The following is a 20,019-nucleotide window of genomic DNA, read 5'->3' on the forward strand; positions in this document are numbered from 1 at the left end:
GGGAGGAGGTGAGGACAAAGTGGGAGAAATGAACAAACGCCAGAAATAGGAAAGAAGAGGTTTTAAGCTCGTAGCCAGAGGAAGTAAAATGGGTGCAGAAGAACAGCTGTGAGAAGCTGGCACCAGATAGAAAGAAGGTTCATAATTAGAATTGTTTTAGAAGTAGCATTGCTTAAATATTATAGTTAATATTTGATGATCGCTGGACCCTGCGATCCCCCACTGAACAGGCTCTGACTCTGAGGCAAACACACAATGACTGCACATCAGACATGGCTGAGGATTGACAGGCATGTGGCTCCCAGCTTCTTCCGACAGTCTTCCTCCTTCTGAAAGTGCCTGACAAACCTCATTAAGAACTGTTCACGCAGGCTCTATTGACATGAGACACACCAAGAAAGATTCATGTGTAAAACATTAATCGCTCAAGGTTATATAGCAAAGCCTATGCATGGATCTACTGTGTGTTGTGCTTTTACCTATACTGTAAACAGAATAGCATATGTGATATACGCATGGCATTTACTGTCTGTCTTTTGTGTTGCATTACATGTTTGTGTCTGAGGTGTGAAAAATGGCAGTGTGTTTTAATAAGTGTGGATATTATCATTCTGTGCAGACACATTTTGCACACACCTCTGTTTTGGTCCAAATCCCAGAGCTGTGTCCACCCTCCCCCTTTACTCCTCTGAAATATTAATATAATGTAATAGGTTATTTGTATTTAATATTTAATTTTTTGTCACATTTGCATTCGAGAAGCCGCTGGTCAGTATTACTTTAGATTACCTTTGAAATTTGAAAACCTGCAGTACTGGGACAGGATTAGAACAGCCAGAGGATGGTTGGGAGATGTGGGGAGTGTGTAGTGTACAGGGTGAGCTGTGAATCACTTCAGGAAGTTCAGTGAACATCCTTCTTGTGTCTTTTTTGCTGCTCCATTTTCCTCCTCTTCTACTTCTAAACACAGCACACTCTCCGCCGTCTCCCCCTCTGTTTATTACCCACTGTTTGCGGCAGCACTTTGTGTAATATGCTCGAGACAGCCTGGACGTTAACCATGAAATACCTCCTGTTAGAGTACTATCTACTGAGAGATCATAAGCCCAGGAATGTCTGTGAGGCTTAGGTAGAAGACTGAAGAAAAAAATTGTAGAAATTAATGGAAGGAGGAAAAGGCAGGTCAAGCCATTGAGAGATTCGAGATAAGACTGACCCCTTTCCTAACCTTAACAGCAGTGAGGATTTCTTGAGACATATTAAGTTTAATTTTAAACAGCTAATTGTATTTTGTCTTTCTGATGTTAATGCTTATTTTAAGGTTAATTGTGCAGAAAAATTCTAGTAGAGAAGTCTTTGAGGTGGAAATAACTGTGTCAAACATATAGAATAATTCAATTCTCAAAATGAATGAAAATTAAAATAAGATCATTTTTACTGTGTGCAGTGATGCCTAAGGCAAATCTATTGTGTTTGAGATCTAGGAGGTTTGCTGTAAGATATTATTTTGGAATATCAGACATATCCTATGCATTAAGACTCTTGTTGAGCTACCTGCATAGCATTCATTGACAGATGTTGATTCTGTAAAATATTTTAAGCATAGCATCATTGTAACAGAAAATGTCGTTTTTATCAAATTTTATCCAGGTATATTACTGTAATAACTGCATTCCTAGGTCGTGCCTGTTTTTTATTTCCAGTTGCATGACAGACATGCAGGCACATACTGTACAACCTAAAACACTTTCAGGTATTCTTCCTGGTTAAAGGAAACGAGATCCCTGAATTTCCTGGTATTCAAACCTAATGGGAATTTACCCAGAATAAGACTTGTGTACATGCCTATTTATGACTGACTCTCCTCACTGAGGCTCTGTTTGCATTTAGAAACAAAATGCATTTTGGGTGATCTGATCACCAATGAGTAGCTCTTAACACAGGTGTAACTGCATTCAAAGAGCTTTGAGGACCCCCTGGGATTAAATCGCTCAAAGAGCATTCAGCAGTGGTCAGTGATGCATGCGACTGCATATTCAATCTAGTGTGAAAGCATGAGCCATGGGGTCAATTTCAACTTTGTACAACATGCATACAGCACAGGTTGTTTGTGGCAATCAGCATAGACAGTGTTTAAAGTCAATTCATGGGGTGAGTTACCCAGCAACATTTCTTGTCTCTGCCATGGTTGTGTTGCTCTACACAGATGTCTAGGCTGCGGTTCAACTTAGATAAGTTCTAGATACATGTGGTCTGGACACAGCATGAAACACATGTGGAAAAACTGTTCTCTGACAGGATTACGGGCCACCAGCCACAACTATAAGCCCAAGTAGGATTTGTTAGAACCATGGCAAGGTGGAAAAGGTTATGAAAACATGTGTAATTTAAAACTCTATTTGTTGTTTTTAAACCATGACCCACTTGGCAATCATCACTGTCAATAACAATGTGCAAACAGATTCACAGTTGTTTTAGAGGGAAATTAATGATATGAGTAATGAATAAGCCCTTTTTGGCTTTGCAGTAGAAAGCAGGCTAATGAAAAGCCCTAACCATGTATAGGACTGCATGCCTATGCTTGCTTACTGCCTTCTTTGAGCCAGGCTGCACAGCCACAGCCAGCCATGTGCGTGGTCTCCTCTCCCCCTCGTCTGCCTCCAGCCTGCCAGCCCCCAACTAGCAGAGCCTGGAGGTAGGGCAAGCTGTCACTCCTCTGTGTTTGATTTTTGTGCTTTCTCTGGACTAATCCTATTTTGGGTGCTGCTTTTTGCACAATCTCTCCAGCCCAGATGCAGGAAAGAGTGACCCCTCCAACTATGTATTATTACTTCATCTGTTTATGACCGCTCAACCGTTCAACCATACATCACTCATGAATACACTTGTCAGGAAGTGGCATTTGTCATTTCACCAGTCATTGGAGACAAGGGTACGAGGGTCCAAACAGGATATACAGATTTTTCATACTTTTTGTATGTGCCATTCTCCCTCCGGTTCCTCCTCCCCAGGTCCCCTCCAGTTCTGTTCTCCACGACAGCCATCCCACACAGGCATCCTCAGGAATAGCCTGGTGAATCACCCTGCATCCATAGGCAAATCACAACAGAGCCACGTTCTAACAATTATACAAATAGGCATGAACACATACCCACACACACATACTGTCCCCAAACCTTAGACTTCATCTGGGTCTCAGTTAGTGAAATGGTATGGTGCTGTTTCATTTATACATTTTCATTAGATAACTGTCAGGGATTTGTGTAAAATCATCCATTACCTTGTGAATAACCACTAACTTACAAATAGATGCAATTACTAAGTGTTTAAGTGCCTGATTATATATTATTTTTCTGACCTAATTGCATGCTTTCTACACAGTTTATTACATAATAGTGCCTATGATGTAATGTTTTGAACATTATATTTGGTTGGGTACCATTATATTGAACTAGAGACTAAAGGTCTATAAACATATAAATTGTTTTGTAGTTAGGCAGTGGTGCTTTGAGCTAAATGCAAACATCAGCATGTTAACACAATGACAATATTGACATGGTATTTTTTTAGCAGATATAATGATGTATGGCCACCTATAGTTCAGGCAAGCTAGTGTGGTATAATTTACTTATTTTGTAGGTTAGTCATAAACCACAGTCCTGGATAAGATGATATGATCTGATGATGGTGTGAGATGAAAAGTTAAGGCATCACCAAAGTTATTATGATTCACCCTGAGGAAAATGTGAACATGGGCACCATGTTTCACAGCAAGCTGCTCATTAGTTATTGCTATGTATTAGTCTGAAGTGAGCGAATAACAAATGCTCTGAAACTTCTGCACCAAACTGAACTCAGTCTCAATCAAACCAGACTGAAACACTGATATTCAGCAAAAGCAAATCTTAGTGGGATACTGATCTGACAGGAACCCCTGTTTGGAGACTGTACCTGGACAGCTTTGTGTTCTCTAGAGCCTCTCAATCGGCTTAAAGGTCAGGTTGCATACAAATCACACATCTGCCCCGTTTGTCCTTTTAGTAATTTAACAGACCCCATGGAGACATGGGGCTGAGAGGCTGCTTAACAGTGTCCGTTATTTTTCGCCTCCTCCATCTGTCCCATTACACGTGATGAGAGTTGTAGCGCTCTTGAAGAGAGTAAATAAATCAGCCACGCATCAGGTTAGTTCTGCCTCTTTGTTTGTCCTTCTAATCATGATAAATAAAGCCCATATTGTTATTCATATTGTTTGTGACATATTAGTTTGCATGTGCCCAGGTCAGGCATCGCCCATTGGAACAGAGTACTCCCAAGAGCTCCAAAGAGGGCACCAAGAAAATTGAGAAAGTTATGGAAAACAATACACCAACGCTTTCCACTTTTAATCATAAATTTTGCAGTCGAAATAGCTCATAGCTGATTATTAACCTGTCAAAGAGACATCGAAGGCGATTTCCAGTAATAACTTAAATCTCTTCTCATTTCGGCTGTTAATGCCTCTTCAGAATTTACACTCCCACTATTATTCCCCCCCCCTCAGCCATGCCTGCGATAGTTAGCCAAATGACATCTTTGTCATGATGTTAGGGTGATAATGTCAAGTAGGTGTGAGAGCTCTGTGTGTGTGTGTGTGTGTGTGTGTGTGTGTGTGTCACTCTGCTTAATGGCAGCAACCCAGCCTGCCATTTATTTTGTGCTGCCCTGCCAGCCAGATGGAAAACTTCGCCGTATTGGTTGACGTGACAAACAGTGACATCTGCACAGTACTGCAGGTAATGGCCACTCCCAAACTCTGAGGTGATTACTGACTGCGACAACAGGCGCCTTTGTGTGAGTGTCAAGCTTGCATCTCCACAATAATTACTATTTATGTGCTTGTGAGGAAGAATTAAGACATGGTATAACAGTATGGAGTGAGGGTAAAATGTCCTCAGGTGCTGTGTAATTGAGTTAATGTGGAAGGAAAATTAGAGGCTGCGAAGGCCACGAGGTAGTTGTGGAAAACTATATTTCCCATGAGCCCTTGACTGTATCCTTCCGTGAGCGTGCAGCTGCATGGCATCATCAGTACGTTACAGTCTGCTGGGTACAACCCAGCTGTAAATTGTTGTCAGTTATACAGGCAAACACATCAATGGGCAGTCAAGCAACAGACAGCAGTGCTGAAGGCCTGTCCAGGATGACCCTGGGCTTATGAAGAGCAAATTATGTTTGTACAGAGCTGGCTGTCTACAAAAATTAAAGCTTCATTCATGGGAACATGCAAAATATTATAATTTTTTTATTAAATGTGTTTTTGAGCACTTTTGAGTCAGAGGAAGGAGATTCATTAAAACATACAGTAGCTATTACAGGATGTATTTCATTACTTTAATTTGTCCTTCCACTGACATTGGCTGATGCTAATGAGAGTTATTTTCTCTGGTGTCTGTCCAGCTGGGGTCTAAAATCAGGGGGGTATTTAAATCTCCTTCTGACATGAGGCCAGTGGTGTCGTCCCTGGGGCTTCTGCTCAGTCCACAGCACTGGAGATGACAGGATGACTTCGACCATAGTAAAGCTACTGTTAATGCGCACCTGCTGACGAGAAAGGTCACCTGGGGAGAAAGGTGGTCACTGGAGAGATGGGATTCTCTGCTGCATCTGATGAGAGCAGCAGCAGGCCCTGAACAAATATAATGTACCCTGTAAGTGGAGTTATTCTGTTCTCCTTCTGCTCTCCGGTGACAGTGTAAATTACAGTTTGGCAGCCTGTTGCAAATACAAAGACAACACAAGGCCTGCTTCTTCTTCAAAAGTAACCTTTTGCTGTCTCTCACTTAGCTGTCATGTACTTGTACATCCTCCTCTCATCAGCACCCCTGGCACCATGGTCACAGGTGAGGCTGAGTGATCATTTATAGCATCATCCGAGGGTTAATCACTATGAGGATTTGACCCATGGGAAACGGCCACTTGCAGAATAACAAAACACACGCATGCTATGGACAGATATACAGACGCAGATACAGACCCACAGAAATTGCATCAGTTCAGGTGAGGCCTGTCTTTTAGTGGCTTTTTTTATGGAGTCTAAAAGGAAGATGACTTTGGCTGGGTTGTGGCCTAGTCAATACTAACCTTTAGTTAGAAGCTAGGGTTTGCAGCATCCTGGGTTTTTACTGCCTGGTCTGTCCCGACAGGTAATAAAGTCCTTTTTACAAGCAGTATTTAATTGAATGAAGAAGGCAAAGGTAGGGACCTCCAGGTAGTCATGAATCTAAATGAATTCATTTATGACAAATGGAGTCTGTCTGTTTTTTTCACATGAACTCAGTATGACAGATGTGTGTCTGGTTTGGTTGTGATAGTCATGCAAACAGCTTATCCTTATTGTGTAGTTGTGTGGTGTTTGATGAGATTTTATATAAACCATAATGGAGATGCTGGGACTACGCTGCTTCACTGTCATCTGACTGTCATTTAACTGTCATTCAATTAAAGTTGCACTTGTCCTGCCAATGCTTTAATTACACCCTCAATAATTGTTTTCCCATTTCTTCAGAAATGGGACTATTTAGGTTAATATTTTTATATGAAGGGGGTTCTGGAAATTGGACATAGATACAAAATCACACAAGTACTGTATAACCACACAGTCATGTAAACACATAGGATGAATATATACAATTCTGCCCTGTATCCTTAGGCAAATACAATTGACTTAGGCTTGGATTAGATTTTATTATACCACCCACATAATACATCTGGAGCATCCAAGACCTCTTTGTCTTTGTTGATGTCACCCGCACTGAGCTGATGTTGTAGGCAGATGGGGACTGTAGGCCTATATGCATATGCACAAGCTTCACAAATTGCTCCTCAATAGCATTACAGTTGAGTCCCTCTTCCCTCACTCCCACTCTGGTTTTTCCTGCACCATTCTCTATCCACTTTCTTGGTTTCTTCACATCCCCAAAGTACATGTGTTCCCACTCATGTCACTGCGCTTAAGCTGTGTCAAGTGGAACAATATGTGTGTGTATTGGTGTGTGTGTGTGTGTGCGTGTGTTTGCAGTTTTAAGCACATGTGCGTCTGCCCAATTTTAGAAAGGCAGTGACTAAAACACAACTTTCAACACAGATGGTAAAGGGGAAACAGCAATAAATTAGAAGTTACAGTTAAGTGCAGAGGAGAAGAAGGTTATGGAAAGTGAACAAAGTGAGGGGGTGTAGGAAGTCCGAGGAGCCAGGCAAAATGTTTGGCACAACACATGAGATAATTACTGCACCATTTTAGGCCTTGACGAAGCTGAAAATACTAGCTAGAAAGTGGAATAAATGTGATGTATGCAACCAGTAGGCATGGCAGGTCTTGCATAGCGCCAATAAAGGCTCTAATATCTGCTGCAGTCATTAGCATGTCTGACAATCTAGCAGACGACCTACAGTAGCATCCAGGTGTTGTTTCCAAGGCCAAACTCTCCCCGGGAATAAGCTGGTTCTTTATTTCCATGTCTCCTACAGTGATCCTGAAATGGTGAGGATGCTGAGTTTTTGCTCTGGGATCTGCAGACTCCAACATCAGTCTTTAGCATGTTATGATGTATGTTGCCATTAAGTCCAAATTAAAATGCCATTTACAGGATGCTCATTTTAAAACAAACTATTAAAAAGGCAGCTGGAGAAAGTGTTTTCATTCAGCTCATGGAGCTACCCTTACCTTAATTAGCTGACAAAATTAGCTGATAAAATCTGTCAGCAACAGAAAAATGAGTGATTGCCAGTAATACATGAGAAACCTGCTTTTGTCTTTGTCTGTCTGAAATTGTAAACTCACTTTTTAAAAAAGTTACTGCGATTTCCATGTCATAAATCTTTTGTTGTTGTTATTGTAAACTGTGCACTACTGTATATGACAACTAAAAACAGTAACTGTCGGTGACAGGGCTTAGCAAACACTCAGCTGAAATAATAATGCACAGACTAAAAATGTGGAGAAATAGGAGACACTAGAGAGTAAATGTAGTAAAACAATTCTGTGAGGTGCTGCTTTATCGTGAGCCCCAACCGTGTTTACAACAAATAAAGCAGTGTTTTATATATATACACTGTTTAATGGCCCTGAACTCGAAATAATGTTAGTCATGGTGGACTTAGTTTACAACTGTCAAGCTCATTATTTGGATGGACACTAGCCTACCTGCAGAGTGTCAACATCTACTATGTGGACTTAAGTCTGTAAAGTCAAGGGCATCAGTGAATAATGGGCTGTTTTTAACTGTGAAGCGGCTGCGGTATCCTAAAGCTCTAGGGGCCACTAAACAGAAGACACTCATTCAGCTTGATCATGTTTGTGAAATATATAACAGTCATTTGTCCCAGTGTGACATATTGGAGGAGAAAGTGTGGAAGAACACTTAGAAAATCTAAATAAAAGTGAATTGTGAAGAAGGTTTGGGAGTTTCTCTGCCACAAAGGCCCGTGAAGCTAAAAATCTATAAAGGCTTATATTTCTGAATATTTTCTTCACTCCTGACAGATCCAGCATAATCAAAGTTACCAATTAACTGCACCAGTAAACACACACCACTAGAATAAAACCCAGCAGTTGATGAGTTACCCTCTTTTAAAGCGGTGTTTTGAAATCATCCTGTGTATGACTGGAATCCATTATTAATGTGGGTTTGATGCGGGGCATGGACATTTACAAATTGGAAAACAAGTTAGCCTGTTAGGAGGCAGGAGCGAGTGTCCTTGGTAAATGTGATGAGTCCTTCTTGTGGCTTACATATGAAAGTCATCCATTGTAATCTGACTGGTTAAGTCAGTCTTTCCGAGGCTGAGCTTTTGGAGGAAAATTATGAGACACAGATAGATTATGTGATAGATTAAGATCATGCATACTGTATCAAGTGCTTATCAAATACATCAGGAGAAATAGATGTAACAAAAGTGTTATCTTTTTCACTCATTTAGCCAGAATTAACTGTAGATAATATTCATTTACCTCCTACTGAGCTCATGACATTAAAGGAAAATCACCATGTTGATATCAGTTTTTGGAAACTAAGTTTAATTAATTTAATAGTTTAATTATCATTACCATACGGGATTTCTAAAAACAACTTGTCAGTAACTGTATGTGGGTTATATTTGTTAACACTTAACATAATTATATAAAAAAACTGTCTACACCAGATAAAATTCAAGATATAATAAGGACTCATAAATATATATTATCAATTGTAGTATTTACCCAAGTTACTTACGAATATAAATGTACGTGACAGAAATAGCATCTGTTTTAATCAGCTGTATTTAAAGTATACGTATATAATTTAATAGAAAAATATAAAACTTAATTTTTGTCTCTCTTGGATTTCATCAGTGATTCACTGATTCTGTGTCAGAGGTGCTAATAAGATGATGGTGCCGTTATTGGTGACACCAGGCATGTGACACATGATGTCTTGCTGGTCTGCTCCTGCCCTGCTTGTCACTCAGCTGAGATGGATCTTATCCCTCATCTGAGAGCAGACAGAACGTGGGTGGCAGTCCTCTTACTCTCACTGTGAAACAGTCTCTGTGACAGCACAGCAGTGCTGCAGCTGAGCCACAGGGAGTGTACAGGGACAGCAAAGCTCACTGTAGCCTACAGGGGAACCAAGAGACTCACTCTAAACACAGGTGCTCTCCACCTGTCAAAATTCACTGGTTTCACCACACATCCATTTGCTGCAAATCACATGGATGGGTTCTGGTGTCCACTGTGGAGTGGGATTACAAAGTGCTTAAAGGACTGCACCAGAATTTTCCTGTTTGGTTTGGTTTACTGAGAAGAGCATTGATTCAATATTAATTCCCAAAGCATGGCACTTTAGATTCATGAGAGGATGTTCCTTATTTTATACAGGGTTAGTCCCTGCTTTCCTTTGGATGATTGTTGCCATCTTGTTTGAAAAGGGCAATTCATCACAGTAAACATTAGGCTGTCTATATCGTTTCTCACATTTAGCATTCCTCGGTGTTACAACATAAAGTAGTGGTGACAAGCACTGACATCCAAGAATTAAAGGTTATCTGCCAAATATTCAGAAGCTACAGTACAAGTGACATAGTTGTCAAAGAATGAAACTTAGGGACATTATTATACCTTCTGTTGTCAGAAAGAGTAATAGTAAGAGCTTTCAGCTGTTACGGAGTGAAACAATAGCATATTTTAGATCTAATAAATATACAGATGAGTATGTTGGCCTATTTAGTTCAGGCATTTATGGTTTCACTTGTGGATCTTACTCCACCAAGAGAAATCAGTGCCTGTGGAAAAACAGGAAAGCATATTCATCAGTTAAAGGTGTATTAGGCTTTAAAATGTTATGCAAATTATATCAACAAGACAGAGCGTGGATCATTCAGCAAACTATGGGGAAGGTTAAGAAAACTACCTGATTTGCATCTGTAAAGGGATTAATGAACTTGTTTAGGGGGATAGTTAGAAGAGCTGCAATGATTTTTTCCCCCAGTTTGCATATGAAATACATAAAACATTGCTCACCCATCAAGTGATACTTTTGTTTAAAGAGCTGTAGAAAAAGGCTGAGAATGATATGATGCCTGCATGAAGAAGAGGACTATCAATAATCTGCTGCCATTCCTATTGAAATGATATTCTGTCCCAGGCTAATGCCTGGGGAGCCCTGCCAGACTGGCAGCCTTTGTAACATCAGTAAAAGAGCTGAAACATCCCAAAACAACAGGTTATCCTTTGAACAGGCCACAACACTGGTAGCAACCACCTCTGAGCTCACTGTGTAAAATGTCACCTCATCAGTTTATTTGACAATGACTGCCTGGAACCATGGCAATTATTCATCATCCCTCTTGAATCAATTTTACACTCTTCCCACACAAATTATTTTGTGCAGCTGAGCAAAGGAGAAATATTTAGTTTGAACGCCTCCATATGCATCTTCTGGTTACTACCACTCAGTCTGTTTTCCTGAGAAATAACTGCAAAACCAAAGCAGTAAACTGCAGCACTGCTGAGCCAGACAGTAGATACAAGCATCTCGAAATACTTAGCGTCACAATATAACTGGAAGTAAGTAACATTTTGCTGTTGCACACAGATTTTTGCCTCAAAGGGGACAGACTGCAAAGACAGCTGAGCCACATCTGAGGATTACCCAAACAGCAGTTCAGTGGCTAGAAAGAGGGCAGAACCCAGGCTCCGATATAAGGAGGGGGCACTTTGAAGTGGTGATTAGGCTATGAGCTTTGCACCCAGACCTTCTGAGGCGCTGCCCTCTCCACCTCAGTCACAGCATAAAGATGCGGTGTGGCAGCTTTGCTGACTAGACATTGCTCCAGATCCGCCTGTCCAATTAGCAATTTCGTCTACCCCTGAGGACTGGTCCCTTTCTGCTTGGCTTAGCTCACTGCATGTGGGCCATATCACCTATGCACAGTACCACTGTGCGTACCCACAGTAAGGTTTGCCCAGTGCTCAGTGCCTCTATGCACTAAGCACACACTATATTAAGGACTCTGCACTTTGATATTTTTTGCCTCACTTGTTAAATGTCCTTATTTAACCCCCTGCATAACTTGATCTTTGTTGACCTCTTCAGTGAAAGGATTTATTACAAGTTCATTTACACCATCACTGTTGCTACTCACCCCAGTACACAGTGCCATTGCTTTGCTCTTTTATGTGCATATAAAGGATATACTCCCTGAAATCTGAAACAAACCAGCGACTTTTAAATTCAAGTGCTTTGACTTCTAAAGGCTTCTGATCAAAGACTAAATGGCTTGTTCAACCCACTTGTCAGCTTTACTGAATGTTCCCATCTTTATATATGATTCATCACATTCTGTTTGAAATATTGTCAACCCTTAACTAGTTAAAATATAAAGATTGCTTAATGTTACCACAGGTGCTCTTAGGAAATTGTCTTCTTATTCCAGTTTCAGCATACCTACACTGTTTTTATCTTTCACCTTACTAATGCATCACTTGCTAAGAGTGTTTCAAGCTATACGATTTGTTTTGTTCAAGGGGAAAGATAAATTTAATTTCCTAAGTGCTGTGATTGCCGAATGTAGTGTAGGCTTCTCTTACTCTAATGATGCTTCTTTTTCTCCACAACCATAGTGCTGAAGATTTGCACATCTGCCTAATACCTCAACAAAAGAGTACTTCCTTCCTTTTATTCCTCTGCACCGCTCAGGGTGCCTTTCTGTTGCTTATAAAAAGGAAGTTATATTCCATGAAGTGGGAGCAGAATCCAGCTGTCTGCTACTGAGTGCGGTATCGTGGTCTCTTTGGATGCTGCTCTTTATTTGGAGGTTTTTTTACTCCTTCTGCTCTCATGACTGACACAGATCATAAACCACACCACCATCCGACCTTCAAAGAGAACACAGGATGTAGGGGGCCTACATCGGCTGCTGACTTTCCGAGCCCTTGAGAAATCAGAACATCCATCACTGAACCACTTAGCACTGATGCTACCATAGATTTCCTTAGCTAGAGGGAGACCAGTTCAGCTCTTCTTATGCTACTCTTGCTGATGTTGTGGTATCTAATGGACTCAACTTTATTGGCCAGTCTATAAATATAAAGTCGGAAAGTATATAACTTGTTCCAATTTCTAAATATCTATGAATAGAGAGTCATCATTCAGGATTACACTGCTAACAGGCAACTTTACTATTGACATCCTATTATAATACATTTATAATGACTGATTTATGACTTAACAATCACAACAAGGTCAGTTAAGTTGGACTGAAGTGTTTTTAGGATGGGGGAGCTGCTGTTGTCAGGAGACAAACACACATAGTATGTGATATTATCTTTTACGTTGAGGTTTAATGAACATCAAACACAGTGAGCAGAGCTCATTTCCATCTGGCGGTGACTACCATACGTGGCTCCCACTGGTTTGATGGTTCATCTGCACGGAAAGAGATGCAGCGTCCAAATGTGGAGAAGAGTTATTCATAAGTTGATTCATGTTTCTAATCCTATGCACATACCTCCTCATGTGGAAAGCACAAAATAGCAACAGTTGCCACTATTTTACCGATCTACAGGTGGCAGTCTATGAATTGCAGAAATACACACACACACACACACACACACACACACAAGCAAGGAAGAAGACTGTTGCAGTAATTAACAATGATCCCCAGTCAGTGGCAGCGGTGAGCCACTTCACAGCAATGTTGCTTCCTCATAAAATATGTGAAGAAGAAACATGTAGCATGGGAAGTTAACAGGGCAGAGGTCATGCACATGCACACTTGGCTTTTTTTTTTTTTTTTACTTGAGAGCATGTAAAAGCTCTTGGAGACATATCCCCACCTTTTTGTTTTGTGAAGAAATATGGCATATCCAGTGCAGTGGTGTTGCTTCGCTGGTGTGTTTTTAGAAATGGATATCTCTGGATTCATATTAACGTGAGTACATGAAATTCATCGGTGGTCAGGTCTCTGTAGGGGATCTGAAGAAAATAACAAAAACATAGAAAGTCATTGGCTTTGGTCATAAGTGTTGTACAAGTGCCACCTGGGGGCACAAGGTTTTTACTGAGTGTACAACCCATAACACAAAATATAATTATCACTAATTAGATGTGAATTTTATATTTTCAGTGAAGAGTGAAATAAAATAATGATGCAATGTAAAAGAAAAGAGGATTAAAACAGGATTATGGCTCCAGAGCCTAAGGCAGATAACACAAACCAGTCACATATAGTGTAATTTTCCACTTGTATGTGTGATTGTTATAAATGTGCCTTATTGTTATGGCTCAAATGAGGAGTTGGTGAGTTGGAGAAAAACTTTATCTTGACTATACTGAAGACACACAACATGCTGCAGAATTCATTCACCTGCAGCTCTCACTGCAGTGTCTACAGTCGACGGTGCCCAAATTCACATTCACAAGTTTCAGTGCAAATGAAAAAGTTAAAATGTTGCCCTTTAGTAGTTGCACTCTTAAAAATTGTATTCTCATGACATTTTGAAGGAGTGTCTATCAAATGATCATCTTTCTGCCATTAGGTTTCCTCTCCACGGTCTTAGCTCTTCTGTATGCTCTCTCCGTTCCCGGATTGGAAGTGGCCCCTGGTGTCACGTTGACCTCAAAACAGCATTTGAGGCTGAGGTGAAAACTGTGGGATATAATGCTGCTCCCATTCTGATTTTCCACATGAAACAAGTTTACCCACCACTGATTCTCAGTTTTCGAGCTCGTCTGTTCCCAGAGGACATGGCGAAGTGGAGAATAAAGCAAAGATATGATGGAGGAGTGAGATGAAAAGGCCAGTTGTGACAAGCAAAGGAAGAGAAGCAGACAGCAAATCCGGGGAAGACAAACCCAGTTATTGAAAGGAGAGCATGGCTGTTTGTCAGTGTTTGTCACTCAGCAGTGTGAAAATGCATTCTGACACTATTTATCACTGTATATTTAGGAATCAGAGTTGTTGGAAGGAAATTATGAATTTGAATATATTAGCATGTTCCTCGCTCTGCAAATATCAAAGCTCAATGAAGGTTTATATCCTTGTCCTCTAAAGTGAATGCAGCTCAACTGCTTTAATGTAGTGAATGTGCAATCTAAAACACAGAGTACTCAGCATGGTGGAGTCACTGATTTCCAGTGGATCATAAACAGCATACAGGTGCATGTGTGAGTCTTCTCTCTGTCTCACACACACACACACACACATACACACATCCTGAAACACGTGCAAGCAGCAATAGATGATGTTTTTTTATGACTCCATTCCAGAGCCACCCCTCTCACTGGGCATCTACTGATACCCATTAATCATGAGCTCTCTTGTATTGTCAGCCCAGCCTCCCCTCTCCTCTCCCTCCTCCCCTCCCTCCTCCAGTCACTCTCAGACTGTCAGTTAACAAGCTGTGACACCATGACAGTGATGTGTGTGTGTGGCTGAGTGATGCCTGGCTGCAGCATTTATTGGAAAGGTATTGAAATGCTCCAGCATGAAAGGGGTAGTGATGAGATTGTATTTCTCAGCTCCTCATGACAGAATGTAAAAATGGCCGTTCTGCCTTTCTATTCAATTAAACAAGGATGAGAGAAGGCCCAGCTTTGTTTTGGGTTGCCCCCGTTGACAGCATGATTTACTGTGGCATACAATCAGCTCTGTGGAAAATGACCCGTGTTTTTATTTTGCACATGATGGAGCAAATATATCCCTGCACGCAAAAAAGCATCATTCATTTCCTCTCTTTGTGTGTGTGTGTACAGGCTCAGTGTCCCTCAGTGTGTTCCTGGTCTCCCTCGCAGTGACAGTGTGTGCTGTTTGGCTGGTGGCTCTTTGTGGCGTCTGTGGTTGGTGTCAACGCAAGCTGGTGAGTTTAGATACACACACACACACACACACACACAAGCGCACAAACACATGAACACACAAGCATCACTAACAGATACACTGTAGCTTCCAGTCACATTTGTTGCCATCCTAACATGCTTTAATAATCAGAGAGCCTTAAAAAACATTATGCTGTAAAAAGACATTTGAGAAAGCGAAGGTATTCATGTATAAATATAACATGCAAAAATACTCTGTCACATGTCCTCTATTTTCTACTCCTGCTGTACAGAAGTACAAAACTCCTGCACAAGCAGCACAAGTATTTCAAGTGTTCAAATAAAAGTACTTTCCCCCATTGTCTCATATGTCACATATATTGCACTATAAGGTTTTTAATACTGATGCATCGGTAGTGTACCCTAGTGGTTCCCAAACTAAGGTTTTGGACACCTCCACAGGATAAATCTGAGTGGTCATGAGATGATTACTGGGATAGGAAAGAAGAAAATGTAAATTTTTTTTGGATTTTTAAACTGAATCTTCAGCATCTTATGGAATATTAAGTTTGAATGGGACAAGGAGCTCTAACCAGAGATGGCTTTTTTTATTTTATTTATTTATTTTTTAACAGGAAGTACTGAACATTACTGGAGAGCGATGGTCACACTTACATCAGTTTTCACGTTATCACAACAGCTTAAACACACCAGACTCTGGTCTGATTAATCTCTCAGACATTAGCAGCTGTAACATCAGTACTGGTGCTGATACAGCATCAGCCAACTAGTCCACTCACTGAGGAGAAACTGAACATAGATCGAGCAGGCTGACCTCTGATAGAGGGCATGTCATTGTAATTATGTGGTATGAAATGTGATTGATTAAAGGGAGGCAACTACTCATTAGGCAGACAGAGCTGTACGTCTGAGTGCCACTTCACTTGACTGATTCTTTTTAGATTTGCATGCCTTTAAAGCAAATTGATTTCTCATTCATCCTGTGCTTGTATAAACCAGGAACACAGGTCACCAATAGTATTTCAAATTTAATGTTGACTCCAACTCAGCTCACCATTCCACTGCTGTGAAACTTATTGGTCCCTAGACGGGGGATTTAGCATTACAGCATGCTCTGCACACCACACACCTCACTACATACTGCCAGTTGCATTGCATGAGCCACCAGTAAGCTTACAGTACTTCAGTTTTTGGTTGATGGCATTATAATCTAAATGAGCTAGAAGGAAATGGTTTGTGCTGAAATAGGACAGCGGTACAACACAACTTTCTGTTGTGCTGGAACATCTTGTTATATTTGATATTCCACTCTAAAATAAATGGAGCAGTGAATGTCTCCTAGTTTCCTGCTGTGGATGGAGGTAGTTCTGCTACCAGCACCTTGGTAAATCCCAGAGGATCTCTCCGGAGCACTGCTGTAAATGGATCTTATTTCCATCTTGTGACAGTGCCATGCAGCAGCTACAGAGCAGCAGTGGGCTGGGACACAGTGACAATGTGTTGGCCTTATGTCAAGGCCAATATCAGCCACATCCTCATGAACAATATGAAGTCTTATTGTAGACTTATTGTGTTTTTTTGCATTCCTTATTTTTCTGTCATGTCTTACCCTGAGCCCTCGTCCGGGGTGTATGTGCATGTGCATTTGTGTGGCACAGAGTGGCATTAAGATGTTAATTACAGCCTTTGTAGTCCCGGACCTCTTACTCGGACTTAACTGTCAGCTGTCTACTGATGTGAAACCACATTAAACACAGCTGCTTAATGTACAAAATAATAAAGTTTGACTGAGATAAATTGCAGTTATTTCTAGGATGATAAATGTGTTATCCTTGACTCACTGTGCTACAAATACTGCTAATATTGTTTCTATTAAAGATTTTCATCTGTAGCATGATGTTTGTGTTTTATTTTCATATATGTCTATAAGCATAAAGGCTCTGCAGCTACACAATATGATACAAATACAAAAAAAAAAACCTCATGCTACAGAATATGTTTCCACTCCGTTGCTTCCCCTGATCTCATCTCTGTTGTTTTCCATGGCAGCACTATATGACCTGATCACATGACTATATTTATACAGACAGTATAGTTTGCATAGTTCATACTGAGACCCCTTATTTTGCATACAATCTAGTACACTGCAAAAAAAAAAAAAAAAAGATTTTCTGCGCACAAAAGTTCATCGAGTAAACGTGCTCAGTAGTTGCTGCTCATTTTACTTGAAGCTACAATCGGCCAGTCCATGTCGAAAACTTTCATTTTTGATATTTCCCAGCGTACTCTTCGACAGTGTCAGCTTTCATAAGAACAAATGTTTGCCTTGAGCTTCACGTGTCACTTGCGACTGGGCCTGTGCCAGTTTTTGTTATGATTCATAGGTTAATAGACAAGACATTTTGGGTGAGTGTTGCTTTCGGTGTTTTTAGCTTTGGCAACCAGTGCGATGGGTTTTATTTAAAAAGTACTCATGTGCAGTCATCCTGATGCCTCCCTCCTGCTTGGCTCTCTGTTATCTAAGCCCCCTGGAAGTACTCCACATTGAATGCTATCGTCTCCTTCTGCAGCCTGCTTAGTCTCTTTGCTTATTGCTGTTTATAGATGCATCAGCATGAAATTTTTAGAATACATGCTAAGCCAATGTCATTTTTATAAATGACTTCACTTTTTTTTTTATTCCAGTTTTGCAGTGCTATTTTTCTGCTGATTTGATTGATTTAGTTGTCCTGCTTTTATTTTTAATAATTTAATAGAGGGAACTGCTTTCTAATTAGGGGGTGACAACACAACAAAACATGCAAATAATAGTACCACAGTCACATGGTCATTAAGCGCCTGTGTTGACGAGCTGATGATTGTCAGCAGGGGCTCATGTTGTAGGTGTTGGGTGGGATTTGCTGATATCAGAGGTGGTGCAGCTAACATCTGTTTGAGCAGCAGTGGCTGTTTGGCATTCACAAACCCTCTGCTCACTCCTGTGAGCCCTGTGCCGTTTGATCTGTAACATAGTTGTGAGTGGAGCTGAGATTGGACCTGACTAGATTCACAGCCTGATTCAATCCTCCTGGGCCTGTATCAACAACCTTCAGTATTTCAGCTGCATTAACTGGGAGTTAGGAGTTCACAGTTTTTTAGGAGGATGATAGCAATTACGCCAATCAGAGGAGAGAAGATGTGAAAATCTATAATTATAGAATTTCAAAAGGGAATTGTCACAATGATAATAACAGCATATTATGCGGATTTAAAGCCTTGGCCTGTCACATTTAAGTGACAGATGGTGTTTGCAATGGTCTTAGTGATGTGTAAGTTTTATGCCCTTGTGATTATATGCTTCCTTGATGCCAGCAAACACTACAGAAGAACACAGGTATAAAAAATGTTTTGACAGATGCTGAAAACTAATGATCACTTGATGATTTAGCAGCGGACGGCCATTTTAATAGTGCACTCCTCTCTAATTATGGTGTGATGTTGGTAATATTGAGCGAGCATGTAGACTCTTGCTGCCTGCTAATTCACAGCAAACAAACACAGCTGGGTGTTGGAAGGCAGTGCACTGCCAACTGAGCTAGAGAGAGTGGAAGGTTCACTCTGTCTCCGCTCATGTCTGGATTCTTCAAGAAAACCCTCAGCATCACCAAATGTTTTTTTTTTTTTTTCTCACTCATCTGCATTGGTGTAGACAAAAAAAAATATATCTGGAGACCCTTTGTGCCCCCTTTAATTACATCCATTGTACACACCTGACTCAGCAAGCGTATGCACATAGATCTGTAGTGATTAGTAAATAATAATAAAGCAATAGTAATATATATATTTTTTTCATCCAACTAAATATTTTGGAAGTGGTTGACATGACTAAATTCTACATTTTGTATTTACTGAAGATGAAGCTTGCTGCAATTTGGGTATGTCTCATAACTGGCTCATAGTATCTGTTGGAACTATTTTCAACTCGTAGCTAAGAGCCAGACAGAACTGAATACTGCAATTGTGTAAAACTTTGTGTAACAAAGAGGCGACTGGTTTAAAATTAAAATTTAGATTCAAATAAAATTGAATAAGATTTAAGAATTTTCAAATTTTTGTCCTTCCCTCATGTCTATAGTTTGTAAAGTTCAGCACTATGGATTCCTGTCCCCCAGCTTTAAACAAACACACACACCTTCAAAGAAGACACAGGGTGTTTGTTATTCAGTGTTGTGAATGAGCTGGAGGAAAGGTGTTGATGATATGGGACCTGGGTATAAAGCCCTGTGTGTGTGTGTGTGTGTGTGTGTGTGTGTGTGCACATGTGTGCACCTGTGTGTGTGTGTGTGTGTGTGTGTGTGTGTGTGTGTGTGTGTGTATGTGTAGAGTACGTCCAGTGAGTTTTTGAGTTTTCACATCCAATCCATGTGGGACTTCCTGTCAGTTCACTTTTCACACCTGTCCCTCCCATCTCTTTGTCTCACATGCTGTCCTGCACTGTCCTTGTTTTCCTCTCCTGCTGGCTGCCTTTTTTAAAAAATTTGATTTCTATTTTCAGCTCTCACCCCTCTTTCTGTTTTGGACTCTCGCTCGTGCTCTGTGTCTTCCTACCTTCCTGAAATTTTTACCATAGCACTGAATGATACATGAGTTTCCTTTGATAGCTTGTCCTCATCTGACAGAG

At 40.6% G+C, this 20,019-nt stretch overlaps 1 protein-coding gene across 1 annotated transcript in view; it reads left to right on the forward strand.

The window, feature by feature from the left end:
* syt7a (synaptotagmin VIIa) overlaps nt 1-20,019 on the forward strand; it is a 59,242-nt gene that overhangs the window by 10,236 nt on the left and 28,987 nt on the right. Inside the window, exon 2 of the mRNA XM_026311029.1 lies at nt 15,276-15,379. Coding sequence (XP_026166814.1) covers nt 15,276-15,379 — 104 coding nt within the window. The remainder of the gene's footprint in view (nt 1-15,275; nt 15,380-20,019) is intronic.

Source organism: Mastacembelus armatus, chromosome 6 (assembly GCF_900324485.2).
Source record: "Mastacembelus armatus chromosome 6, fMasArm1.2, whole genome shotgun sequence".
NCBI classification, from domain to species: domain Eukaryota; kingdom Metazoa; phylum Chordata; class Actinopteri; order Synbranchiformes; family Mastacembelidae; genus Mastacembelus; species Mastacembelus armatus.